At 39.3% G+C, this 24887-nt stretch overlaps 2 protein-coding genes across 2 annotated transcripts; both read left to right on the top strand.

Annotated features, from left to right (window-relative positions):
* Positions 1 to 17042: 17042 nt before the first annotated feature.
* On the top strand, positions 17043 to 18785 carry LOC108082641 (uncharacterized). Its single transcript, XM_017178115.1, has one exon. It carries the CDS (start codon positions 17043 to 17045, stop codon positions 18783 to 18785), a length of 1743 nt encoding a protein of 580 aa, XP_017033604.1.
* A 4437-nt stretch (positions 18786 to 23222) lies between these two features.
* On the top strand, positions 23223 to 24804 carry LOC108082813 (uncharacterized). Its single transcript, XM_017178375.2, has 2 exons — positions 23223 to 23299; positions 24112 to 24804. The coding sequence occupies exons 1-2, from the start codon at positions 23279 to 23281 to the stop codon at positions 24547 to 24549; spliced, it is 459 nt and encodes a 152-aa protein (XP_017033864.1). The 5' UTR covers positions 23223 to 23278; the 3' UTR covers positions 24550 to 24804.
* Positions 24805 to 24887: the final 83 nt, after the last annotated feature.

Here is a 24887-nt window from a genome sequence, read left to right as displayed (position 1 = left end):
CTGAACAATTCGATATTCGCAGACCCCCAGAAAGGTGTGTGTTATCAGTTGTTGGCACGATCGCTAATCATAAGCATTGGCGGGAACATTATGTATTTGTACGGATAACGCAGACAAACGCAGAAAAAGAAAACAACTTAAGCTTCGCGACGTTTGATACAATTTACAGTCTCATTAACACACACCCGGCAATTGAGAAAAAAATAAAAAACGGAAAGACCCCTTTTCAGGTAAACTTTAATCTTGTGACGTCGCCGTTTGTATTTCGATTTTTAAGCAATTTCACGCCTTTTTTACCGAAAATACTCTCGCTGAGTCATTACCTACGGGCTTCAGTACCCAGATAAGAAGTTAATACCTAGAAAGCATTTATGACAAACGATGTCAGCTACTTATCATTCTTATAATACACAAAGTAAGTTGGACTCGGACACGGTTCTTATTAATGGGTTGGGTTTGAAGTTTATATTGGATTCCCCGAGACCAACTTTAAATGTAAACTAAAGGAAATTTAGCTTGAGTCACCACAAGATAACGAATTTTAATATGAATTTAATTTATTATTTACAAACACTGTAAACTGTCCAACTGTTTCAACATATTTCTCTTAACAAATGTTTTTTTAATTCTGTAAATAGGTGGTCTCGTCACATTCCTTTTTCCTCTTAAAGGACAAAGTAAGTAAACATTACAAATAAGAAAAGGCTTTATTAAAGAGTTAGCTAATTGTTTAATATATACTTCAATGAATTTAAATGTATCACAACTTCCTGTTATATTTGAAAATCTGATATAAATCACATATTTGTTTATTCCACTGGCGTTTAGCTCTAAACACTTTAGCTTGCCATGTAAATATTTGTTCAAACACTCCCTGAGGCCAGTGTAAAACCAGAACATACTAATTGGAATGTCTAGCTGTGTGACATATTAATTTAAATCGCGCCGCCGCAAGGTGACAAAATTTGGCTGCTGGTTTAATAAACTCGCTTATAACAAAAAAAGGGATAAGATAACATAATGTGGATTTATGTTTAAATTTGAGAACTATTTAAATATATTTCAAATATATTTACTTATTAATTTAATTATTTATTTAAATGTATTTAAAGACTTAAATTCTTATTTATACTTCGGTTAATTAAACCTAATTTAAGGCTCTTGCCTCCCTTCCAATATTAAAATGTAAACATATATTTTAATTCGCGTAACGCTTTGACCTTGGCTGAATAAATTTCGATTATCATTTGGACAGGTTTAGCGCTTTCACAGACAGACACAGCCTCCGGTGATGTGACTGCCGCTCTGATAACTTGGCCTAATCCACCTGTATCTCGCGCTCACTTTATTGTGAGCCAGTTTTTGGGGGCCAAAATGTAATTTTTATAACCAACTTCCACAGCACGTAGTCGAAGGGCTGCGTGGGCCTGGTTTATTTCTCTGTGCGGAAATCGCCGGCTTGTTGACACGTTTTCAATTATCAATCAAATGCCGTTGACGAATTCAAATGCTAAGCCCACTCGCTTTCAGCTGGACCAATTCGCTTCCACCGGCAGCAAAAATTGATTGGCCTGCATGCGTTCAATCAAATGTGTCACATCTTGACGTGTTCGCTCTTCCCTTATTGCCACGAGGCTATTGGGATATGACAAACGTGCAGATGCCAAAAATGGATGAATATTGCACTTGAAAAAAATGCTTAGTAATTAAATTATTGAAATATTTTAGATATTTGAAATAACCGTAAAATTTTGATATGAAAAATGGAATTCCATTAGGTTTTACAGTTTATATTTTTTTTAAATATATTTTAGGAACTATATTTTTATGGCAATATTTCGTTAAATTTCTCAGTGACCAAAAACGTTTCAAAGGGAATTTTGGTAACTACTTCAGACTTAGCACTCATGCCCACAAAAATGCTTTCAATCAAATAAGTTACTGCAGTCTATGGGTGCCAACATTTTTATTGAATTGCCAATTTTTGGATGAATACTCAACAGCCTTTGATAAAATGTCCTTTAAATAGTTTTTCCATGCCAAGTCGAAAAATCATGAACAATGTTTAATTGTTAATCTATTTCTCCGAGTGTTCCTGGTCCCCCATGATATTTGGATTGTGCAATTTCTTATTTATGCCCCACCGAAAATCCAATTAGTGGCTACGCCGACAAAAGCATTACGAACTCTTTGAGCTGGAAGTCGGGTAACTTGGAACTTGGAGTCAAGCCAGTAAACTTCCTCTGGGGCAACAAGTGACTGGCTCGGTTTCGCCTTGGAAAAGTCAAGTCAAGGGGGGACCTGCAGCCAGGAAATCATTCAACAAAACTGAGAGACCTCTGCGGTCGTATGACCGCCAACGATGGCAATAAATTTTCCAGGGCCAAGCACACTGCATCAGTCGGTGTTGTTGCACTTGCCGGTTGGACAAGGTTACGGTTCAGGGGGCAAAATGTGATTAGGGTGGAGTGGATGTTTTCCAGGTTTTTTTTTTCAGGACTCAAATTGAGCCGGCAGCCAATGAGCCGTGCCGACATTAACGCACTTTTAACGACTCTCCAAAGAAGGCACGCACGCACCGTTAATATTGAGCACACATTATGTGTGTTCAATAAAAATTGACTTTAGCTTTTAAGTAGAAAAAAAAACAGCAAGAGATGTTGGTAGGGAAATACAAAGATTCGTGTATTATGAGCTACATTGTGTCATGGTATATAAAAATAAATGGAACCTTGAGATTATATAATATTTTACAAGAGGATAATATGAGGAGGGGTTTTGTGACTCTTATCTTATGATGTTTTATGTATTTATGAAAATAAAATGAAAAGTATTTACTTAAGCAAGGTGTTTTTATTAATTTTATTCTTTATTTAATTTACTAAATATTATTACTAAATCCATAATTTATGCTCCGATAACCACTCACGTTGTCACCTCTAATTTTAAGCACTTAAATGCTTCGTTGACGCCGCCACCACTCATAAAGATGCGACACGAAAAACCGGGGAAAATGGCAAAGGGAAAATCTGAAAATCAGTAGAGGGAGAAAAAAAAAATGAAAATGAAAATGGAAAAATGAGGGAAAATATGCCATATGCATATGCGCTTAAAGCCGCTACAGATGGCGACCATTAAGCTCATTACGCGCTGCCATTCTTCATTCGTGTCTTGGGTTAACAACTCGCCGGGAAACAAAGGCGGGGAACCGCAGAAACCACGTGTTAGAAGCTTGCTACAAACCCCTCCTCGGGTCGGGGCCATGTCAATTGCAGCCAGAAGAAATTCATTTTGGGCTGCGGGCAAAGTTAAATTGAATTTTTTTCCCCGAACGAGTTCGGTTCAGTTTCCTTTCCCTCAACTCGGCTCAGACAACAGGTTGCGAGGATTTAATGAAATTAGGTACTGGCGGCAGCAGCGTCTAAATAAATATCCATTGGCAAACAGGGTGATGAGAGAAAAAATATAAACAAGTAAATAGTTTAAGGGAAACACAAAATATAAGTGCTTACATTTTTGGAATGGATTTAAGCTTGGACTAATATATTTAAAATTAATATTAAAATATTGTAATGCACCCTGTTTTTTTGTTAGCCGGATTACACATTTTTTAGCTGCCTTAATTTGCAACAATTGCCAAGGCAACACAGATATATGTATATATGCGCGTGCATGCAGATTCAGCGCGAACTTTGACATGGCACATGTGGCCCAGGATGTCGCCTTCAGTTACCATCCAGTTGGCCCTGCCCAGCAGCTCCGGTTTGTGTGTGTTTTATGGCAACAACTCGGAGTAATTTAATTTAATTACCACGTCTGCTACCGCTCCGGCATCATCTAATTTCATTTTGAAGCTAGAGGCCGGGCACCAGTGGCCCAGAACACTGACACACGATGCCGTGTTTGCTCCGAGTTCTAACTGGATTAGCCCAGTGGCAACTTTCCGGCTGCAATCCCTGCAGGCTGCCGAAGATTTGCATAAGCTTCGATTAAATTGGTGACTAACATGTACGCCTGAAATGTAGAATAAGGATATTTCCATAAAATTTATGAGCAAGAAAAAATAAACGAAAATTTAAGGACAATAGAGTCACAGTTCTAAAGGATTTTCTAAAGACATTAATTTCCTTAAAGGTTTATTTTTACATTTGCTTAATTATTGCTAAATTTTATATAATAAATTTTAACTATAAAATCAAAAATAAAACCCATTTCAAATAAGCTTCTAGTCAAACTATTACCTTTAAACATATTTGTATTTATTGCTCATGAAATCCCTGGAATTTTACAACTGTCTATAATTCTATAGAAAGTCCCATATATTTCGATCTATTGGAAATCCGGAGACCGGAAATTGTCACGGAAATGAAACGGGTTGTATGCCTGGCTGGGCCTTTTCCGACTAGTCCACATTTAATTAAATAACAACAGTCCTAGTTTCTGTTCTTGACTTCGTTTCACTCACATATCTCGCGCGGCAGAAAGTTTCCAATTACGATTTTCGTTTTCCGCATTGAGTAAAAACTTTCGCCGAGGGAAAACTTTGAAAAGTCGCCGGCCAGAGCGAGTGCTTCTAATGAAAAACCACTTAGGCGAAGACAAAGAAGTCCACTTAGGACGTAGCTGCAGTCGATGGCAGGACATGTGTCCTGTCCCCCACCACTTGCCTTAATGTTGGAATAAGCGACGGCAAATCAGCTTTCAGGCTGTGGGGAAAACTTGGCTCGCTGCACATGCATTTTGTACGATGCTTAACGATGGCAAAATAGCCAAGGACATGACCCGATGTGGTGTCATGTCTACAGATTTTCAATTTGATGTGCCTACTTAAGGCCGTGTACTAAAATAAGTCCGAAAATAAACTAAAACAAACACAGATGTGTGACCAAAACAAGCCTGACTAAGGTCATAAAGTTAAACTTGGACTTTATTAGTTTACTTTTGCAGAATACAGGAATAGAAAACGAGGAAGGACTTGGAAAGTTTATTGTAAATTTTATTTATTAAGTTATATTGAAATATTTTAAGGAGTAGGATATACTCTTTTCTATGTCCTACAATTGTATTCTTAGAAATCAGTTCAACAGTTCATTTTTGCTGGGTCCCCACTGTAGCCATGCATGCACAACATTTTATTGGCCTACGTGGGGTTGCTCTTAAAGTTGACACAGATGTTGGCTTTAACACATGCCGCCAACATGTCGTATACGTAATTCACCTTTTGTTCACCACATTAAACAATTAAGCGGTCATTTTTATAGCATTGCAGGACAAATTGAATTGCAATTACATTCCATTTGACCTTGGGCAATTTTAATATATATTTAATACGATTTCGATTCGATTGTCGTCGCATCCTGTAAAAAAAAAGAAACAAACATCAAAAGGGAAAGAGGCGCACTGAAAAATAAAATAATGTGGCAAAAAGCACGGGCTTAATTGCCGGAAAAAGGGTTAATTGCCCGCGTATTTGGTTTGTGCATGGCCGGGAAATACCCAAGAGCCCTCTCCGGACATAAAAAGTTTACGTTAATGGAAAACGTCGGAGCGGTATTTTGTCAGGGGACTTGGGTATAGAGACAAGCCCGTCGAAACAATTGAAAATTTTCGAATTTCCACCAAAAAGCAAACTTGACTGTTGGTGAAATTAATTCCGACAGCTCCCTGGGAGCTCTTTAAAGTTTGAAGGCAAGATGGTGCCTCATAACATTAGCGATCGCTTGCAGGAGTAAAAAGGGGGTGGCCCCGCTTCTATTTGGAGTGCCCTGCAGCGGTCTTTACAAGCGGTTGATGCATTTTTTATGTTGCCCGCATTACGAGGCACTTTTCGCGGCTATGACGACTGCACTGTCAGAAAATTTAACACAAATTAATTGAAATTATTAAAAAATAATGTTTTTTAAGTATTTAAAATACAGAAATTTATTTCCTTAGTTTTATATATATTTATTTAGCAACCTGGGAAGTGTGTATCTTTTCTTAGAAGTTCTGCAAACACCATTCCATTCTGTTAACCAATTTAAAAGAATGCTTGCCATATATTTTATATACCATTACTTTATGTATAAAAATAGTTATTTTTTAATGAATTAATTACCTTAAAAGCCCTTTTAAAAGGCACACATTTTTTGCCAAGTGCTCGTGCATATGCACAACTTTTATCACTTGTTTGCTTTGCATTTTACGAGCATTTAAATACAATGAGAGCCAAGCGGACAGCTGTTGCATGTGCTTGTGTCCTTTGGAGAAGCTAAGGGAAAAATGGAAAAGAAGAAGAAGCGGAAAATGCAGCACCACGTTGCCAGGACAAAGGCTAAACAGACACGCTGTAATTTGCCATTTTCCAGCATGAAGCTGGCTAATTAGAGGAGAGAGAGAAACATGTCCTGAAGCGGGGGAGGACTCGTCGACTCGAATCGGAGTCGAATTCGGAACAAGTGTAATTAAATTCAACTCCGCACAGCTCTCCCCTCCAGATGGAAAGCTCGACAAAGTAATGCAATGAACGTTATTTGCTCAGTGCTGGCATAAAACTCATTACGCCAAAGTGGCCGCTTTTATTGCACATTCAAGTCCAGTATTGCACAAACCTCATGCTCATGAATGCCAAGCAGACAGACTGGCAACTACTATTACTTAATATAGTGAAATATGGCAAATTTATAACCCAGCACGAATACACAGACGGAGATACACGCACGGACACAGAGACCACGGAGTTCATAGTTCAAAATCGCAGCCATTGGCAGAGATGCCAAAGAACATTCTTCAAAAAAACAGAATAGACTGCTTGAAAAATATTTAGAAATTTTGTTGAGAAACTTTATAAAATAAAAGGTGTATTTTCAATCAGAAAACAAGAAAGAATTAAAGTATGGTTAAACATTAAATTCTTGAAAATTGTACTTAAAATTTTTAGAATAGAAAAAAAAGAAAGAATATATTTCTTAAGAACATTTACATTAGAAAAATGACAAATTTTCAGCACTGTCTCACTTGAAAGGGCGTGAACTCGAGTGGGAGAGCACGAAACATGCTAAAGTTTTCCATATTTGAGCTTCAAAATGGAATTTATGTGCCTTGTGTGCTGCGGGTGGGAATACAGCCCCCACTTTTCGACCGAACTGCAGTCAGTTTTGATTACTGTTTGGAAACACAATAGATTAAATAAGAGCGCAAATAAATTGCATTCGAACGATGGTAAAATATTAAAACAACGTATATTTGCATTCATATTGCAGAATAGCCGTAAAAATATTGGCGTATAGAAAAATGATAAGGAAATTTGGGAAAATTTATCTAAAATCGATTTAAGTTGTGGGCAGAAGTTATATAAATATTAACGAAAAAGGTTAAAGTTAACCTTTGAATGTATTTAAATTAATTACAATAATTTACCCTTCAAGAGGAATATTTAATATTAGCTGGAAACACTTTATGTTCATGTCGTTGGCAGGAACTTGAGCCACTTTTAATTGGCTTAATCAACTTAAGGTTTGTGGTAAATCATAAAAGGAATATATCACTAGCGGAAATTTGCATTAATTAGTTAGCAACGTTGCGGTTGTGATATATCTACACCGAAATAAATCAAACATTTAAATTGGCTTACGACTAGATGACATGGAATTTTCAAGCGGAAACACAAGCCAAAAATATATATATATATATATATATGTATTTACATGTATATGCAAATCCACAGACCCACTTGGCTTGTCCTGACAGGATATTTATGCTGATTTGGCTTTCGGGTTGGGGTTGGGGTTGGGTAAAGGGTAAAGGCAAAATGCTAATGGCAGCCAGACAAACATACGGGCAGAGAGACACTTTCCTGTGTGACAGGTAGCACTTTCGGAATGTCAACCCTTTTTATGCATACTTTAAAATTTAACAGCACTTGCTTCATTAATTTCTGAGCACTTTCACGCTCTTTGACTTGCCACATGACAATGGCAAAGCGAATCTGCAGAGAGAGTGGAAAAAGTGAAAGCCAGAAAATCGCAAAATACTTTGGCTTAACCCCTCCATGCCAGCCGCAGTTCTTGCTACTATCCTGGCCTGGTCTGTCCTGTCCCGCACAGCTTAACTCTCCAGTCTACTCGACTCAATTTCAGTTTTGTTTACTTCTTTTTCTGGCAACTTAATTTGCTCACATTACGTATACGACATGCATGTCGGGCCATGCCGAAAGTTTTTGTTTCTGCAGAACCAAATGTAAGGAGGAGCGACAAAGGAAGCTGTGCCAGGACCCTTGATTACCCAGCATTAACTTTAATATATTTATAGGCTGAAAGGAGTATTGCTTATTAATTTTATATTAACTTTAGTATAAAGATTTTAGTTGTATTTAGTTTTTAAGGTGTAGGTGTAAGCATTACCTTTTTCCAACCTCTTTTCATATTGTAACCAGCCTTCTTACCCTACAAAATTCCAAAGTATAATGTGGAATAACGATAGAGAATCTCTGTTGTTGTGCCCAGGATGCACTCGAATATTTTGCTGTGGTCTGGCCTGGGCGCTTTCCTTCTGACTGCTGTGGGCATTCAGGGAAATTCATTTTGGTTCAGTTGTTTGCCCATTTAACTGCAAGCCACAGTAGTAGTAGCAGCATGTACATAAATATTGATTTTTTTTCCACCGCCTGTCCATTGCAAAAAAAAAGCCAGCTTCGAAATGAAAAGTTGTTTGAATTGTGCTAGGTTTTGCCATGTGCCATGCAAGTCGAGCGGACATGAGAGTGCTGGATTGACTGACTGGGGGAGTCGAAGCCAGGAATTAGTGGCGTATATATAAATCTTTCAGTGCTACAATGCGAAAACCGAAACGAAACCAAAACCAATACCAATGCCAACACCGAAACCGGCGGAAAGGCCAAAGCCAAATGGGATTTGCTGTGCATTGTAAAACCAATTCGTTTCCATTTGTCCTCGGCGTCACTTGCACTCCGCACACGCACACGCACACCCAAGTCTACACAATGCAATTGAACTCTGCCTTGCTCCTTCTGCTCCTGCCCCTGCTCCTTTTTGCCTCTACTTCCGGTTCCTGTTGCTGTTGCTGAGGCAGGCAAAGCTGATCCTGCCGCTGACAATGCGAGTGACAGGAGGAATGCAAACACAATGCACAATACGGAATACGCAATACAAAAGGCTGAATGCAGAAAGCGCACTACGAACACAATACAGGTGGGGACAACGAGCACAGTGGTTAAAGCTCCAATTGGTGGGGGATTATAGAGACAACAGTGGGTTAACTAAGGTAAAGTATTTGAAGAAATGAATATAAGATACATTTATACATTTTATTTATTCTTAAAATCGTCATTTACTTTTTGAATATACTTTCCAATGCTTTTTATTTAAATATTAATCTCCAAAAATTCTTAAAACAACAATTAATTCAAGGTCTTTACCACTGTCTCAATTCGGAATAAGGATTTGCTGGCGGAAGCATTCAACACTTAACCTGATTGCACTCAACTCAAAGGCTGAGCTTGGATTTGCGGATTCGCCGTGTGGCCAGTCGCCATTGGGGTGGCTTAGGGTCTGGGCTTGGGTTTGAGTTTGAGTGCCAGTTTTGTCCTCTGGCCCCCCAGGGGAATTTCAATTTCGAGTTCCGTCTAGGCTTAGCCGGACTTTAATTGCCCATTAACACTTTATGATGCAAGCGGGGCCAGTGTCCGCCGTCTGCCGCTGAAGGATATTTATTTATATACTCCAACATTTATATATATATATTTATATGTTCGTACATCTGTGCAAAAAGGGGGAGCTATTTTCGTACAAAACATTTTGCGGAAACTGTCGCGGGTCACGACAGCCTCGCGCTGTTTGGTCAATACTCAATTATGGGACCCAGTGGGGTCTCCATATATAAACGAGGATTGCTGCAGTTGGCCAAACAGAAACAGAGAAAATTAAAGGCGCAAAGGTTAAACTGTGAATCTGTCACCTGCCGCCTGACAGCAACGAACTTTCCTTTATTGTGGCTTCCAAATTAAATGGAAAGCATTTAATGTCGCGTGAAAAGCGAATGAATGGAGTGACGGTGAATGGAGCGCCACGGATGCCGACTCTGTGATTCTAAAGATTTCAACTTGTAAAAGTTCTGTCTTTGTTTGGCTTTAAAAATATATTTGAAATTCTTAGAGCCTTTTGAATTTTACTAATACTAAAAAGACTTCTAGACTTTTTTAAGTTTTTAATATTGTGATTTTTCATTATTTAAAACAACATTTTCTTTTAAGAGGTATATTTCTCTCGTAAGCAAGTGAAAGTCACAGCAAAAATTTCCTTTTGGTGGCAGAAAGAAATTGGCTTTTAATTCGCCTGGACAATTTCAACAAATGAAATTGTTTTCCGTCACTTTTCTACTTATAAATAAATAAATTGTTGCTCATCAAACAGCATGAATTCCAATTAATATGCAAATGTACAGGCAGCTAATTAGGCAGGTTGATGGTCCCAAACGGTGGCAGTATTTGCTCTGAATCCTGGCTGCTGATGTCCAGCAAGAGCACAGCATGAAACCATCATCCCAACAACCCAACCACCCATCTATTCAGATCCCCAAAGGCCCGCATTTGCAAAGTCATTACCTTCGCGGCGCTGACAGGACACATTCCTCACATTCCGTCTCGCCATTAGGCTCCCAATAAAACCGACTCGTTGTCCAACCGATGACATTTCAATAAAGAGATCTCTCTTCCAAACAACATTGATTAACAGCCACTGGGTGGGATGGAAAACGGGAATGGATAGAGGATAGTGATGGTTGTTTTTAGTCCATATTTTAAAGCATAAATAAGTAAATATTCTCTCTTTTTAGTATTTATATAATTCTAATTTAAATAATATAACAAAATTTAACATTTATCTAAAGGAATCATTAATTTATCAAGCTTTTTTTCGGTAAAATTTCTCTCTCTTTTATAATAAAATCCATTACTATTACCTTTACTTTTACTTCTTTTTCAGTATCATACCAAATCATACCATCACTATCTGCTGACAGTATTCAACAGAAAGCGAGTGCATTGAGTAAACACAGAGTTGGTCCTGCAAAGGCACTGATAGCAGCGAACTGAATACGAATACCCGAATTTCGAATTGCCGGCGAGAAGAATGCAGTCCAATTAGGCAAATGGCAAAGTTGATTAAGTCAGCTACCAGGCTTGGGAAATTGCAGGGCCAACAATTTATCCACATGCCCCATCAAATAAAGGACACAGCAATTTCCATTTATTGCACACAATTTCAATTATATCGAGTGCCCCGACTGCCGCCAAGGGGCCCCAAATCGAAGTCGTGACAAATGCCTATTCGTGGTATAGATTTACACGGCCTCCTGGCCGCAAATGGAAGTCATTTATCAAAAACAAAGGCGCTGACTCGGCTGCCTTCACCTGAAGATAAGAAAAGCCCGTTCTGGGCCGCCCTGTCCCCCATCCATATTCACGAAGGACCTTTTGTTCGATCCGAATGTTGCCTTTTTGAGGGGCGGTGTCGGTGTCGGTTCGGTGTTGGTGGCTCCTTTTGTTGCTGACAACCAGAGATAAATCCGTATATATACAGGTCATTTTATTGTCGTCCGTTTGTGCAGAAAATCAGTGTGCTGTGCATATTTAATGGCGTATGCAAATGCAAAGGGTCCCCGGAATGGCTCAAAGGCTTGTTTATTTACGATTCCAACAATGCCACGAAAACATATTTAATTCGCCAGCATTGTGTCTTGTATTCCCGGTTAGCCACCGCTCAAATCGGGAGCTAGGCATTTTGTAAGCCATGCCGAATGTCAAAGTAAACCCCGAACAAACCACTTTGCCCTAGTCCCATTCTAGCAACTTAAAGACCTCAATCCGCTGTAGTCCGGGTAGAGGTCCTAAATCAAATTGGCCATATTTTAGCCCGACACACGACACGGTCTCTTATCAACGGCCTGGTTTTTTGGCCTAGCTCACCAAAAATGAATTCCCGAAAATACCCAAAAAATACCCCGCTTACTTTGGCTAAATGGCGATTAAGGACCCGGCGTAAAAGCATCGTAAGATATAGTAATAAAGTACAATTAATTAGATCTATATAACTTTACTTTACCTGAAAGGTGGGATGTTAAGTAAAAAAATAAATATATGTAAGGATAAAAGAGTAAGAAAAATCATATAAATCTAGTTTAGTTTTTCGCCTTCTACAACAAAACCAATTAAAAATGTTAAGGTTATTTATTTTATATTTTTGTTTCAGAAGACTTAATCCATTTTGGTCACTGTATACAAATTTTCCTTGATTGCGCGTTGGTGTGGCTTGGGCTTTAGCTTGTGTTTTGATGAACGGCAGGTGTGAAACATTTCATTGCCCAAAAATAACGACCTCTGTGAATTTTCAACGTGCCCCCAGAATGCGGGCAGGCCTTGGATATTTATTGTCTAAACGAATCTGCCGCTGGTGGCTGAAGTGCTTCAAAATTAATGGCCGTGGCAACTTGAAAGCAGTAAAGGGCCGTTGAGTGGCCCCCGGGACGGGGCTTTAAAACTAAGTTACCTGGCCAACCCCTGTCCCCTCAAAAGATCCTTATCGATTGGGTTTGCGCCTTAATTATGAGCTCCGGATGGAGGATTGGAGCTGGAAATGCTCTTTCTCTGATTGCCCGATGCTGATTGATGGCGCGTGTCAGTTAGATTAATCGACTGGCGATGCTGAGAAAACTGAACTGGGAGTGCATTAGGGATGTTTGGAGAATGATGTAATACTAAAAGTGAAATTTAGTATGCATTTAGGTAACTAAAAGATATATTTAATACAATTTTATTGAGCCTTAAATTAATTTTATTTGATATTTGTTATATTTAAAGTACTTATTTTATTTTTAATATTCAAAACCTTAAATTCTACACTACTTTCTTAAATTTTTTGTTAGAAATTCTTTCCAAAATCTAGTAAAATTACCCCCAACTGAAATAGACACAACCCAAGTGCAACAACACAACATGAAAATGGCATTAGCTGGTCTTGTGGCCAGAGTTAATTTTGGTAAATGCATTTGCCGGCCTCTGGACTAGTGTCTGGCTTAAAGATTCAACCAAGCAGATGGCTCATGGAGACTCGGGCATTAATATTAAATGTGCTCAAGTGTAGAGGAGCTCAAATCATGCGCAACTTGAAATAAATTGTTAAGCATTCTGCAAAAGCCAAGGTCGACCCAGGATGGGAGCCAAAGGCAAAGTCGAGTCGAGGGCATGTATATATGTTAGCCAAGTCAAGCAAAAGACTGGCAACAAGTAAGCAAACAAACAACAATGTCTTAGATGTGTGCATTAAAAGTCAACGACTCGGCAAATGAATTGCAGGCCCAGGCAAATTAAATTAGCGCAGCAACTCCTTGGCGTTGTCATTGTCGTCGTCCTTGCTGGTGACCCCTAGTCGAAATTATTTTACAGCGAATCCAGCGAACCCGAAAACCTGGGATACAGGCATCCAGGGATGCCTACACTTTATGAGTCGTTGGCCTGGCCAAAAACTTTGCTATATATGGCGTCATTAAATATTTAACTCACCTCGCTAAGGTGGCATAAAATGCGCTTAACCGTAATCAATAATCTCCAAAGGTGGGCGGACTTAATTAGTTAGATTTAACATTCCGTGGGGCGATTTTGGTCAGCGCAGCATGAAATTGTGCTTGCAAATAATTAAGGATAATGGACCATAAAAAAAAAACACCGAAATTTGATTAGCTTGCAGCGCTTTTCTTAGCGAGTTTGCTTATATTTTAAGTATTTGGAGGGAAGATTTATCCTGTGGGTATTTTTTGTTTTAATTTCTGGGTTTAATAGGTTAATTTTTTAGAATATATACCTCAATTAGTTGAAGCTTAATTGAAAATAAGAAATAAGTAAGAAGTAAGTAAGAAACAAAAGTAATACATTTCTTGTAATTCTAAAAATTAGAGATGTATAAATATAGGTCGCAGACTTTACAAGAAATTTAATATATTCCCTGCCTTTATATAATCTCATCATTTGATCGCTGTTACAATTAATTAAACTTAATTGAACCCCTAAGTTATACCGAAATGCGACATGATACTTGCGCAAAGTGCCATTAAGTAACTTAACGTCTAACATTTCGACTATATCGGGTTGTGGGAAATTTGAATGCCTTTTCGCTGACCAGTGGCTCACGTTTCCGAGTGGCGGGACATAAGCCTCCACTCCCCTCGGCAGTTCCGATTTCACAGCTCAGCATCTGACATAATTGCAGTGCCGACAATGAGCTTCAAGTTGGCCTCTAAACCAAACTCGTAGCAACTTTAATGCGTGTGGCCAGCAAAGCAAAGAGATTTTTTTCTAAGAGAACCATTTAAGAGAGTTAAAGAGAGGGCCTGCGCTTAGCTCGGCATCTCCTGTTGCTGCTATGCCCCGCCTGCCAGGGCTTACGTAGCGTATACGCAACGCAACGTAGCTCATACGCCCTGTTGTCGCTGACAGGATGGCTCAAGAAGTGGGGAGACGGCCAACAGTATGCGGCATCCAACGCATTCGAACGGTACCCAAGCGGAAGTGCGAGCTTCAGCTTAGAGCAAACAGCCAAAATCCACAGCCGTCAGCGTCTTCTAGCATACTTATGCGTAGAGCATATAAACCCGCCGCCTGGCACATTGTTCGCCAAGGCAGCGAGGCATTATGGAACGTGTCCCGGCATCTCTCAGGTCTCTCGAGTCTCGGGTTCAGGAGTTATTTTTTTAGAAGCACTATTAAGGCGCTGGCAAATTCAAATCCATAAAAGTGTCATTAGGGTGCCGCATAAAACACAAAAGGTTCGCTCTCTCCCTGCTCAGAAATTAATTAAAAAGACGGAGTCAGGTCCGAAATTAATGGCGCCCAAGATTTATGCAAAGGTTTGGGTAGTATCCTGCTGAAATGTATTTGCCTGAAAACGCTTTCAATTCATTTAGCAGCAATTGCAGGGAAAATAACAGAATGGATGAATATTTACTCAAGTCCAGAGTTCACTTCACAGGTTGTTTTTATTAGCTATATAAATAGTTGTCTTTCTCCCTGGCTCTTTTTTCTGGCCGCCCCTCGGAGAATAGAATATTAAATTTGTTTTCGTATCGAGACGTAAAAGGTCAGGCGTTTAATTTTGCACGCAAAAATTAGCAAAAATAGAACTTAAATATTTATGGGACGAGCGAGGGTGGATCCTTTTATTGGGCAGTAGCAACGAGTTACGAGAGGGGTAATCTTTTGGATCCGCCCTCGTACGTGTGGCAGATAACTCAGGCAACTGACTGGCCACCGTTCCACGTATTTGTTTACGTTCCAAGCTGGAGAGCTGGGAGCTCCAGCTCTCGAGTATTGTTGTTTGCCCCATAAAACAGCAGCCCCCAACGAATGTCAGATTGTCCGGGGTCCAGGCAAATGAAGTAATATACATGGCAAACACACACGCTCGCACACACACACACTCTGGGGGTATGTGGGCAATTAAGCCCTGTGCTTAAGCCTGATGAGGTTTTCAGCGCGAGATAAATATCTGAGGAATAAAAGAGAGCAGCCCGGCCACATTTATCAGTCAAGCAGTCTGTTTGCTTGTATCTTATGGACACTGGGAAAAATATAAATAAAAGAATGAGTTTATCATTATTTAATAATAAAGTAAGGTTTTATATATGTGTATTTATTATTATATATTTTATAGTTTATAAGCTTTGTGCTTCTTAAGAAGGCTACATTTTCTATCTATTTTTGCCTGAAACATATCTCAAAAGAACTCGTAACTATTTGTAATATTTTCTCAACGTGTATACAAATATATATGAGTGTTTGGGGGACTGTCGAGAGTAATAATTGCGCAGGCATATTACTGCTATTTGCTGAATAGGCGCAAGTACGAGATTAATTTGATTACACTCGGCAGCGTGTGAAGAGCAAAGAAGGGTGGTTGCTTTTATGGGAACCCGCTGATTACGAGCTCAACTCTGTGTGGCGAATCGAGGGATATTTGCCACCTGTTGCACTGCACTGGGGAGCATTACCCCTTGGCCAAGTTTTCGGAAAGAACTTTGGCAAACATTCGCCCGACATTAAATTCCATCTCGGGAGGCGTTTCATTAGGAGCTAAACATAAATTAGCTTTTAAGTCGGTCTTTAGTTGTATTTGCACTGCGTCTGCTGCCAGCCGTCGTCTCTCGTCTGCTGTCTGTTGCTTTGTTTAAAGTTCAAAAAGCGTGAAATGCTAACAAGTTAATTGAAATTCCTGCAGCGTTTCACGTGCGATTGTTTGCTTTCAGGACACAACAACCAGAAAGAGCCAGCTCACCCAAAGCATTTCTTTTCACTTTCCACGTCTCCTTTTGCCCCACCAGACTTTCTCCCCGACCTTATCCTTTCTCCTTCCCCTTCCCTTGGCTGAGCAAACACTTTTGCTGGTGTGAAAAAATGTAGACAAGTGTAAATTTATATTCCCTTCAGTGGGAGGGGGGGTCGGGAATCGGGGCGCGGGCACTTAGTTCTCGCCGAGAGAAATATGAGAACGCAGCGTATAACTTCCAGCTTGACGTGAGCTATAAAAAAAATTTTAATATTTCTTCTCCAAGTGACTTTCCTCGCCAAATATCCAGAAAGCCATTTGCATTGTTTATTCAGCGCGACTTCAAACAGACAAAGTATCTGCTCTGTTTTCAGTTCTGCTTCGAGTAATTCCAGGTGTGCTCAACGTATCACCAGATGCACAGTGAAAAATAATTCAAGAAAGTGAATTTCTTCACTAATTTTATGAAAAAGTTTAGTTCTTTATTTCTGTTTGTTTTGTTCGATTAAAAAGTGTTGCATCGAACTGCGGATCTCATCAACTGACAGCTGTCGAACGATGAACTTTCTAAAGCCAACACATTAACTTAATAACCTGGCATAAACTTAGTAGAAGCACTTAAATATAAACTTAGTCTCTTAGTTTTGTTTTAACTTCCTGCTGAAAGAGTCACCAAGCCTGAACACAATGACAACTATAAAGATTTTACTAATTTTCATAATTACTGGATCTATGGTTAAGGGAAGCGACTACGCCCAGCTACAATTTCTCAACAAATTCATTGATATCATCCACAATGAACGAGTGTTTGAGACCATAATAATGCTTTGGCATCATGAGGATGAGAACTGCACTCTTCAGCATTGGAATCCCCAAGGAGTTTCTTTTCTACGGTCCAATGAGCTGGGAGAGATCAGAGTAAGGGCAACTTTCAATAAACGGGCTGTAGCGATTGTCTGCCTCACAGGAAACTCCTATTATGATGCTCAGCTCCTGGAAGTTGTGGCAGGAGCTTTTGAAACCATGCGCCAGGAGAGGATCTTACTCTGGACCCAAAATAAGCTATCTAAAAAGTATATTAAATGGATATCCATTCAAGCTGAAAAGCATAAGTTTATAAGGATGCTGGTTCTGGAAATAGGTGATCTGCCCAGCATAGTCCCTTCATATCGCCTAGAGGCCTTTCCCACGCCTCATTTTACACGAATCAAAAACATCTCAAGGTTCGAGAAGATCAAGTTCTACAATCGAAAATACAATTTTCAGGGAAAGACAATCTTTGTGAAGCCAAGCACAGATGAGGAAGGTAATGTGGCAACTAGCCTTTATCCCATAACCCGATTGGAGGACATGGAGGTCATAGAGTTTGCCCAAAAGTACAATGGTAGTTTGAAAGTGCTGGATGGAAGCAATAGCAATGATGAAGCCTGCGATATTCAATTTAGCCCTCAGATTATAACCTTGGGAAATGTATCCACACAGATGGACTTTGTGAATCCCCTTGCTGCAGCATCTTTATTGGTCATTGTGCCCTGCAGCAGCGAGCTGAGCCTCGAGGATGTCTTGAGGAGACTGGAAGTATTGACTTGGATGTGGTACCTGCTATGCGTCTATGGCTCCTTTGTCTGCGTGGAGACCTTGATTCTTGTGGTAACTCATCGTCTAACTGGAGAATCGCGGCCTCTTACCCTATGGAATCCCCTGATGAATCTGCGAGCCTTTCGAGCCATTCTGGGACTTCCTTTTCCGGAGTTGCGTCGAGCGAGTCTCTCACTTCGACAGCTTTTCCTGGCCATCACCCTCTTTGGATTCATATTCAGCAACTTTTTTAGCTGCAAGTTAAGTGCCTTGCTCACCAGTCCCATCAAACGAGCTCAGGTGCAGAACTTTGAGGAGTTGCGGGACAGCGGAATTATTACAGTCACGAATGACTACGTTCGCTCCTATATAGAAAATGAAATCGATCCGGAATTCTTCCGCAGGGTTATTCCAAAATTTATAGCCATTGGGCACTTGGAACGTGTGAAATTATTTTCCTCGCTTAACAAAAGTTACAGCTTTATATTGTTATCAACAAACTGGCAATATTATGATCAGTTTCAGCGAGTTGTGGGCCATAAGTTTTATTGCAAGTCACAGGACTTGATTATTACTGAGAATTTACCCTGGGTTTATGTAATGCCAAATAACTCAGTCTATAATTGGCCACTATCCAGGTTCCTGATAAGTGTCCACGAGAGCGGTATATCCACACATTGGATGAAGTCCATTATCAAGCGTTTGGTCAAGGCTTTTAAGGTAAAATTACCGCAGGCTAAAACAGAAGCAACTCCCATACGTTTGCAGAATCTGAATTGGCTTTGGCATTTACTGGTTTTGGGCTATGTTATGGCTACATTGGTTTTTATTATAGAAATTTTAATCACAAAGAAAAGAAACAGGCGAAGGAGAAATGGTAATGGATCACAGGTGTAAAAAGCTGTGTCTTGGCTGAAAAATTACTACAATATATATATATCCTTTCGCCTTTCGTAATAATATAAAAAAATTCTTATACCTTAAGATTTAAAGGAAAAATATTTAAAACTAACAGCTTAACTTACTTATTAACATAAAAATAAAGAAAATAAAGAACACATTCCAAATTATTTTCTGTGTATGCACAGTTTATTGCACATGAGCGCACAACTTTTCCGGCACACAAAAGTTTTCAGCAAACTAAAACTATAAAGGTCCAAGGATAGCATTTACAATACCAGAGTTACAACTATCCCCAAATGCGAATGATAACCCCGACAGCCGCTCGCCTTTGATTCAGTTTCGGCTGCCTATGATTTACATATTTCACGAGTCTGCAGATATATATATATATATATAAATAAACCGTGGAGCCGCTAAAAGCCACACCGCATCAAAATGGCCCCGGGGAATTGCGTCAAAATGAGAATGTGTACAGCCGCATTTTCCGACGTATATATATATCGGGTTTGTTTTGGCTTATCCGCACACCGAAAAAAAAATATAAAATGTAAGCCGAAAAATATGTTTATTTCGTACATAAAACAACTCAAAGTTATAAATAATTCGGGGCATAAACTAGGGGAAATAAAAAAGAAAGCTCCGCTATACTTAACCACTCTTATTGTGCGACAAAAATAAATGCAGTTTTTTGTCTTTGTAAAAAGAGAGGAATAAAAAACTTACTTTTTCATTCCCTTTAACCAGCATTCATTCATTCAAATTTGCCGCAGTGAAAAGTGTATGTGGCATTGGGGGATTATTGCACAAAGCGCATAAACTTATTAAATATGCAAAATCTTTCATTTTTCCTGCGGTAAGCGGCTGGAGGGGGAGATGGGGCTGTCAGTCGCAAATTCGAGGCTCTGGCTGTATTATGATAAATGATTTGCCAGCGGGGAGTTGTCGAGCGAGCCGGGAGGCATAAATTATGTACTGTGCCAGAGGTCAAAGGTAAACCATTTGCCAGGGGAGGGAGGGAAGGAAGGGCTCTGCACCCAAGGGGCATGTGGCGTCTTCATTAACGTCTGACTCAAGCCCTCGTTTTCCAGCCGAGTGCAGCTGGCAAACTATCTTAATTAGCTTGCCTTTTAGCCGAAAAGTTTATTCAACCTTTGATTACCTTAACCCGAATACAAACAGAGCGAATCCTCATCGGGGAATGTCGTGCTGCACTGCAGTATAAAATCGATGATCCATTGACGATCCCGAATTCCCGGCAGGTGATTACCTAATGGTAATGGGTCTCCGTCTGACCCGGGTCGCACCCAGTCCAAAGGATTGGGGCCACTCCTTGGTTGGGACGACCCCAAGTGGAGTGCGCCAAGTCGATTGGAAAGCAATTCGCTTGCCCTTGCCATGCATAAAATATGAGGCGGCATCCAGGGGCCATAACTCAATTTGCTGCCGTGCATCCTCTCGCTGCCATCTCCAATTTTCCGACATATAACTGCTATACTGCTGGTATGCGGCGCCCATTTGGCATCATCATCAAATCGAAATCGGTATTGGTATCGGAATAAAAATAAAAATGCCTGTCTGCAATTTGGTTTAGTTCAAAAGCCCATCAAACTCATTACGTAGCATTCAGTCTGACCATTTGGGGCAACTTTTGTTACGTTATCGGAACAGGATTCATGATGCCCTTGACGATGGGGTATTGCAATTGTTCTGACCTTCTTTTATTTATGGGTAAATAAATTCCCCAAAAATTATAGATTGTGTTTGTTAATACAGCTCTTACGGTTTTAGAAGGATTTTTAAAGAATAAGTGAATAAATTGGTGTGATAAAATATTTATTCTGCTTATTTTAATAATATTTTTATGAATTTAAGAGGTTTCAGATAGATCAAAAATTCTCTTAAGAATTGTGTAGTAACTTTTAAAGAGTTTCTCTTAGTTACTTTTTAAAGAATTTGATATATATATTTTTACATGTCAGGGTATTCCACATTTCCCTACCCCCCAAAACAGGCCTTCTTTTTCGTTTTTTGTGCCGTTTTCTTTGTTTATTTTGACAGACGAATCCCCGACGTGGAGCGTATGTGACAGAGGATTTAGCACTCAACGCCAGCTGGACTCAAATCAGCAGAAACGGCGGCAGTTCGGGTGGATGGCGCCTGATTATGATGCGCCCCCTTGTATAACATATACCGCATATAACGTATATGTAACGTATGTGCGGGGCATATATGAAATATGGACGAGTGAGCCGGAAAAGGACCCTCATCAATATGGATATATGATGGACATGTGGGGCACGTTCGCTGCTTGAGCTAGAGACTTGAGTTTGTTAAATTAATTGCATAAATAATTTACATAGTAATTATATGGACTCCGCCTAGAAAGGATGCAGCCAGTTCCGCAACTCGTTAGTTTGCATATAAATCAAAATGCTAATGCAATCGACTTGATATTTGCATTTGACGTAATCCAGCAAATTTGTAATTACGTAATGCCGCAAGCCGATGAGCTTTAATTGCGTTTCCTTTTCCGTTTCGCTGACTCATCGGAATCTTAAACCCCAAACTCTTTGGCAGCAGGTGCACGAATTTTCCTTTTACCTTTGCCTTCAATAAAAAAGCAAGGAAATGGGGGCATATCGAAGGTGAAATGTGATGGGGGAAAGGTCAGGAGAAAGGACAGAAGAGAAAAAACCTCGGATGGAGATTTTTATTCGATTGTCTTTATTGGCTTAGAGACTGATTCGATGGTTATAAGGTGACAGAAGTGATTGTTCTCATAAATTAACTTAAAATTGTATTTATAAATTTTATAGATTATCAATCCAGATTCTCAGCCTTTTTTATTTAATTTCTACAGCACAGTTTAAAGCTTTCCAATCGCTGGAGTTCCAATCAAATTATAAGCAATTAGCAAATCAATAGAACTTAAAAAAATATTATTACTAAGTCAGTTCTAAGCAAGATTACTACACTAATTAATGATTCCATTTTAAATTATATTAGCAACACTTAAAGCTTTACTACTGCCTTAGAAACTGATTTTATACAAATATTAATGATTGCCTTTTAAACTGTTCGATTCCCATAATTAATTATCTTGAAAATAAATCAAATGCTCCGATTCTACTCGGTTGATTAGCATTTTACAATCAATCGAGTAGTCATAAAAATGTTCAAAGATCATTTACCAATTGAGCTGGTATATAAATGTTAATCTCAGCAAAGCGATTGATGATCGGCCATTTCAACATCTCAATCGATCAGCTTCAGGTCGAGCGACTATTGCACAAACACCTTTTAATGACTTAGCATATGAATCGCATTATGTTCGCCTTTGTTGTTGACTGTCCATCTTCGGATCAAAGCCATACTGAGAAAAAGACATCTTGTGGCATATCGAATGACAAGACAAACGACCGACGACTGAGGCGATCCGCTTTTAATGCGCATTGTCAGGCATAAAGAGGCGACGATTAAAAATCAATATAAATATACCAATGGGTATTGTGATCGCACTACAATGGCAGCTCAACCTGAGCTGGACACACTTATAACTCTATATAGAAACCATTATGCAAATAGACCGGGTAAAGACCCCCCATCCTATGTAAGCTGACCACTCATAAAGATGATTTATTCACGAATCACTGTTAATTTGCATAATTATAATGGCGTGAACAGCCGAAGAGTCGAAGAGTCGCCCCACAGTCTGAGCCAAAAACTCGACCCCTAATCTATGGCTGCACAGAAAGGAATATAAAACGATTGAGTTCCAAATAAAGTGGTTGAAATAACATGAGAGCAGAGGCGAGACTACAGTTCAAATTATAAAATTAATAGATAAATTTTATAAATTTAAAAATGAAATTCAAATAAAATTCTGTTTAGTGTTCTAAAAGTGAAAGATAGACTAATATTGTTCATAAATAATTTAAATATTATAAATATTGTTGTAAAAAATATATTAAACAAATTATAAAATATATTTCTTTCTGTGTGGGAATCTTCAGATCTTCGCACGCTGCTCCAAAGACAAAATGGCAATGGTTGAGAGATAGTATCTCCGTGGGGTTGGGCTCTCGTCTGGCTAGATTTAAATTTTGGTGGCACCTCGTGATCGATCCAACTGGATTGCCGCATTCACAACGAGATCGGGGACTGGGGACCTAGCGACGAAGGCTTGCAAAAAACTATATGCATAAATCACGTGCCAGCTGAATTGGACTTCTCACAAACAACTCACAGACGCAGAACGGAGAACGGACTACGCAGACCGGAGACTGGAGAATGGAGATTGGAATGGAGTGGAGTGGCTGTTTGGTAGAAATTTATGTAAATGCACACGCCGAGACCCTGAACTTGAAACGAGTCGGCGGAGCAGAAGCTACGATCGCTTCAGTCTGCCATTGAGTTAACCGGTGATCGGTCGGAAATTTTAGCTGGGAACTGACCCGAGGAGATAGAGCTTGAAAAGCGACTCAAGGATGTACAGGAAGTGTTTGTTGGTAAGTTAGGATGAGGTAAAAAGTGTTTTGTTATTGCATAAATATTCTGTGATTTAAAATTGATTTTTAATTCAGAAAGTGATAGTAAAAGAGTGTTTTATAAATAAAAAAAATTACTTGTTCCATTGAGACTTAGAAATCATTATGTCATTTTAAAATATTATTAAACATTAAGAATTTGTTAATAATTGTTTTAACCTTTATGGAAATTCCCCTTTAACTTTTAAAAACAATTCTTGAAAACTAGATATTTTGATTTCAATTTGACGAATATAATTATGGCTGACGTTTATTTTTAAGAAAATGGAAATCAGATGTTAAAACGAGTTTCATTTTTATGCAGACAAAAGCCTGGTTACTGTTTGGAAGTCACATCTATTTTGCTTTAATTAAAGAAAGTAATTTATTATAGTTTTGGCTTGGCAACCGGAACTTTTTATACATTTATAATATAAATTATTATATTTATATAATGTATATAATGGCACCTACTATAATATTGTTACTTAATAAATATTTTCACTATCTGTAACGTTTTAAAATATAGCCAGGCAATTATTTAAGCAAAATTCGAAAGTGAAAGCCTATTTTGGGTAAAGATATATGGCTTCTTTCCATTTATAATTGCTAAATTTTAAAAGCTCTTTTAATTAAATTAATTTTTTATCTATTTTTAAAAGGAAAAAACTTAATTGTCAATATTTTAGGAATATAATTAATAAATTCATCATTATAACTTAATATTTTATTAGCTTTCATTTATTTCATTTACATATTTGGTATTGATTAATTGATTTTTATTTATCTTTCAGCTGCTGACTTTGGTGGCCATGGGCAGTGCTGCCACTCGTGGCCGGGATTACCTGCCACGCCCACCGGCAAGGGCTTATGTGTACTCCCCGCCGTCGCCCAGCACAATGGCTGCCCTGCGTAGGATCATCCAGGGACACCTGGAGCGCTTCCAGCAGGCGGATCAAAACCAGCAGGCGCAACAGCAGACCCAGTTCTCCCGACGGGCACTCGCCCAACAGACGAAGGCGGAAGTGTCGCCGGAGAAGTGGCAAAAGCCGCAGGCTGTAATGCAAGTGTATGTGGTTTCCGGTGCCGCCTCGGACAACATTCTGGGGTATGCAGTGCCACCCAATTCGCCGACGCCAAAGAACTACGCACAGAACTTCCTGCCCGAGGGCAAGGATGTGGTACCCGGAAGCTCTTACATTCCGCTGCGGTTGCTGGTGATAAAGCGCTGAAATCGAAGCTGCTCTATGTAGCCATCTTTTTTCGGAGGCGGCAGCGTTTGTTGTCACGAAACGAGTTCGGCTTCTGGCTGTGGAATGCCTCCACCGCCGCCGATGAGTAGACAACCAGCCGAGTGCTTGGCTAATTTGCCTTAAGCTTACTGGTTCCTAGCACTAATTTAACGATACTTTAGTTGTGTATAATGTTTAATCTAAATTAAGACACCAACAACACTTCATCCGATCCATGACTAAGACTTACGACCTTATCGCATTCAATAAAACCGAAGTTAAGCCAAGCCGTGCGCCGTGTGCCGTCGTAATCTATGAAATACATTCACCAAAAGCGA

The sequence above is a fragment of the Drosophila kikkawai genome, chromosome 3R (assembly GCF_030179895.1).
Source record: "Drosophila kikkawai strain 14028-0561.14 chromosome 3R, DkikHiC1v2, whole genome shotgun sequence".
Classification (NCBI taxonomy): domain Eukaryota; kingdom Metazoa; phylum Arthropoda; class Insecta; order Diptera; family Drosophilidae; genus Drosophila; species Drosophila kikkawai.
Note: the sequence above shows the minus strand (reverse complement) of the source record. Positions and strands in the feature narration are given on the sequence as shown.

Bases quoted from the DNA above. Each gene is read 5' to 3' on its own strand.
- LOC108082641 (XM_017178115.1), top strand. From the start codon at position 17,043: ATGGTTAAGGGAAGCGACTACGCCCAGCTACAATTTCTCAACAAATTC.
- LOC108082813 (XM_017178375.2), top strand. From the start codon at position 23,279: ATGTACAGGAAGTGTTTGTTG. The intron at 23,300-24,111 runs GTAAGTTAGGAT...TTTATCTTTCAG, and splicing joins TGTACAGGAAGTGTTTGTTG to CTGCTGACTTTGGTGGCCAT.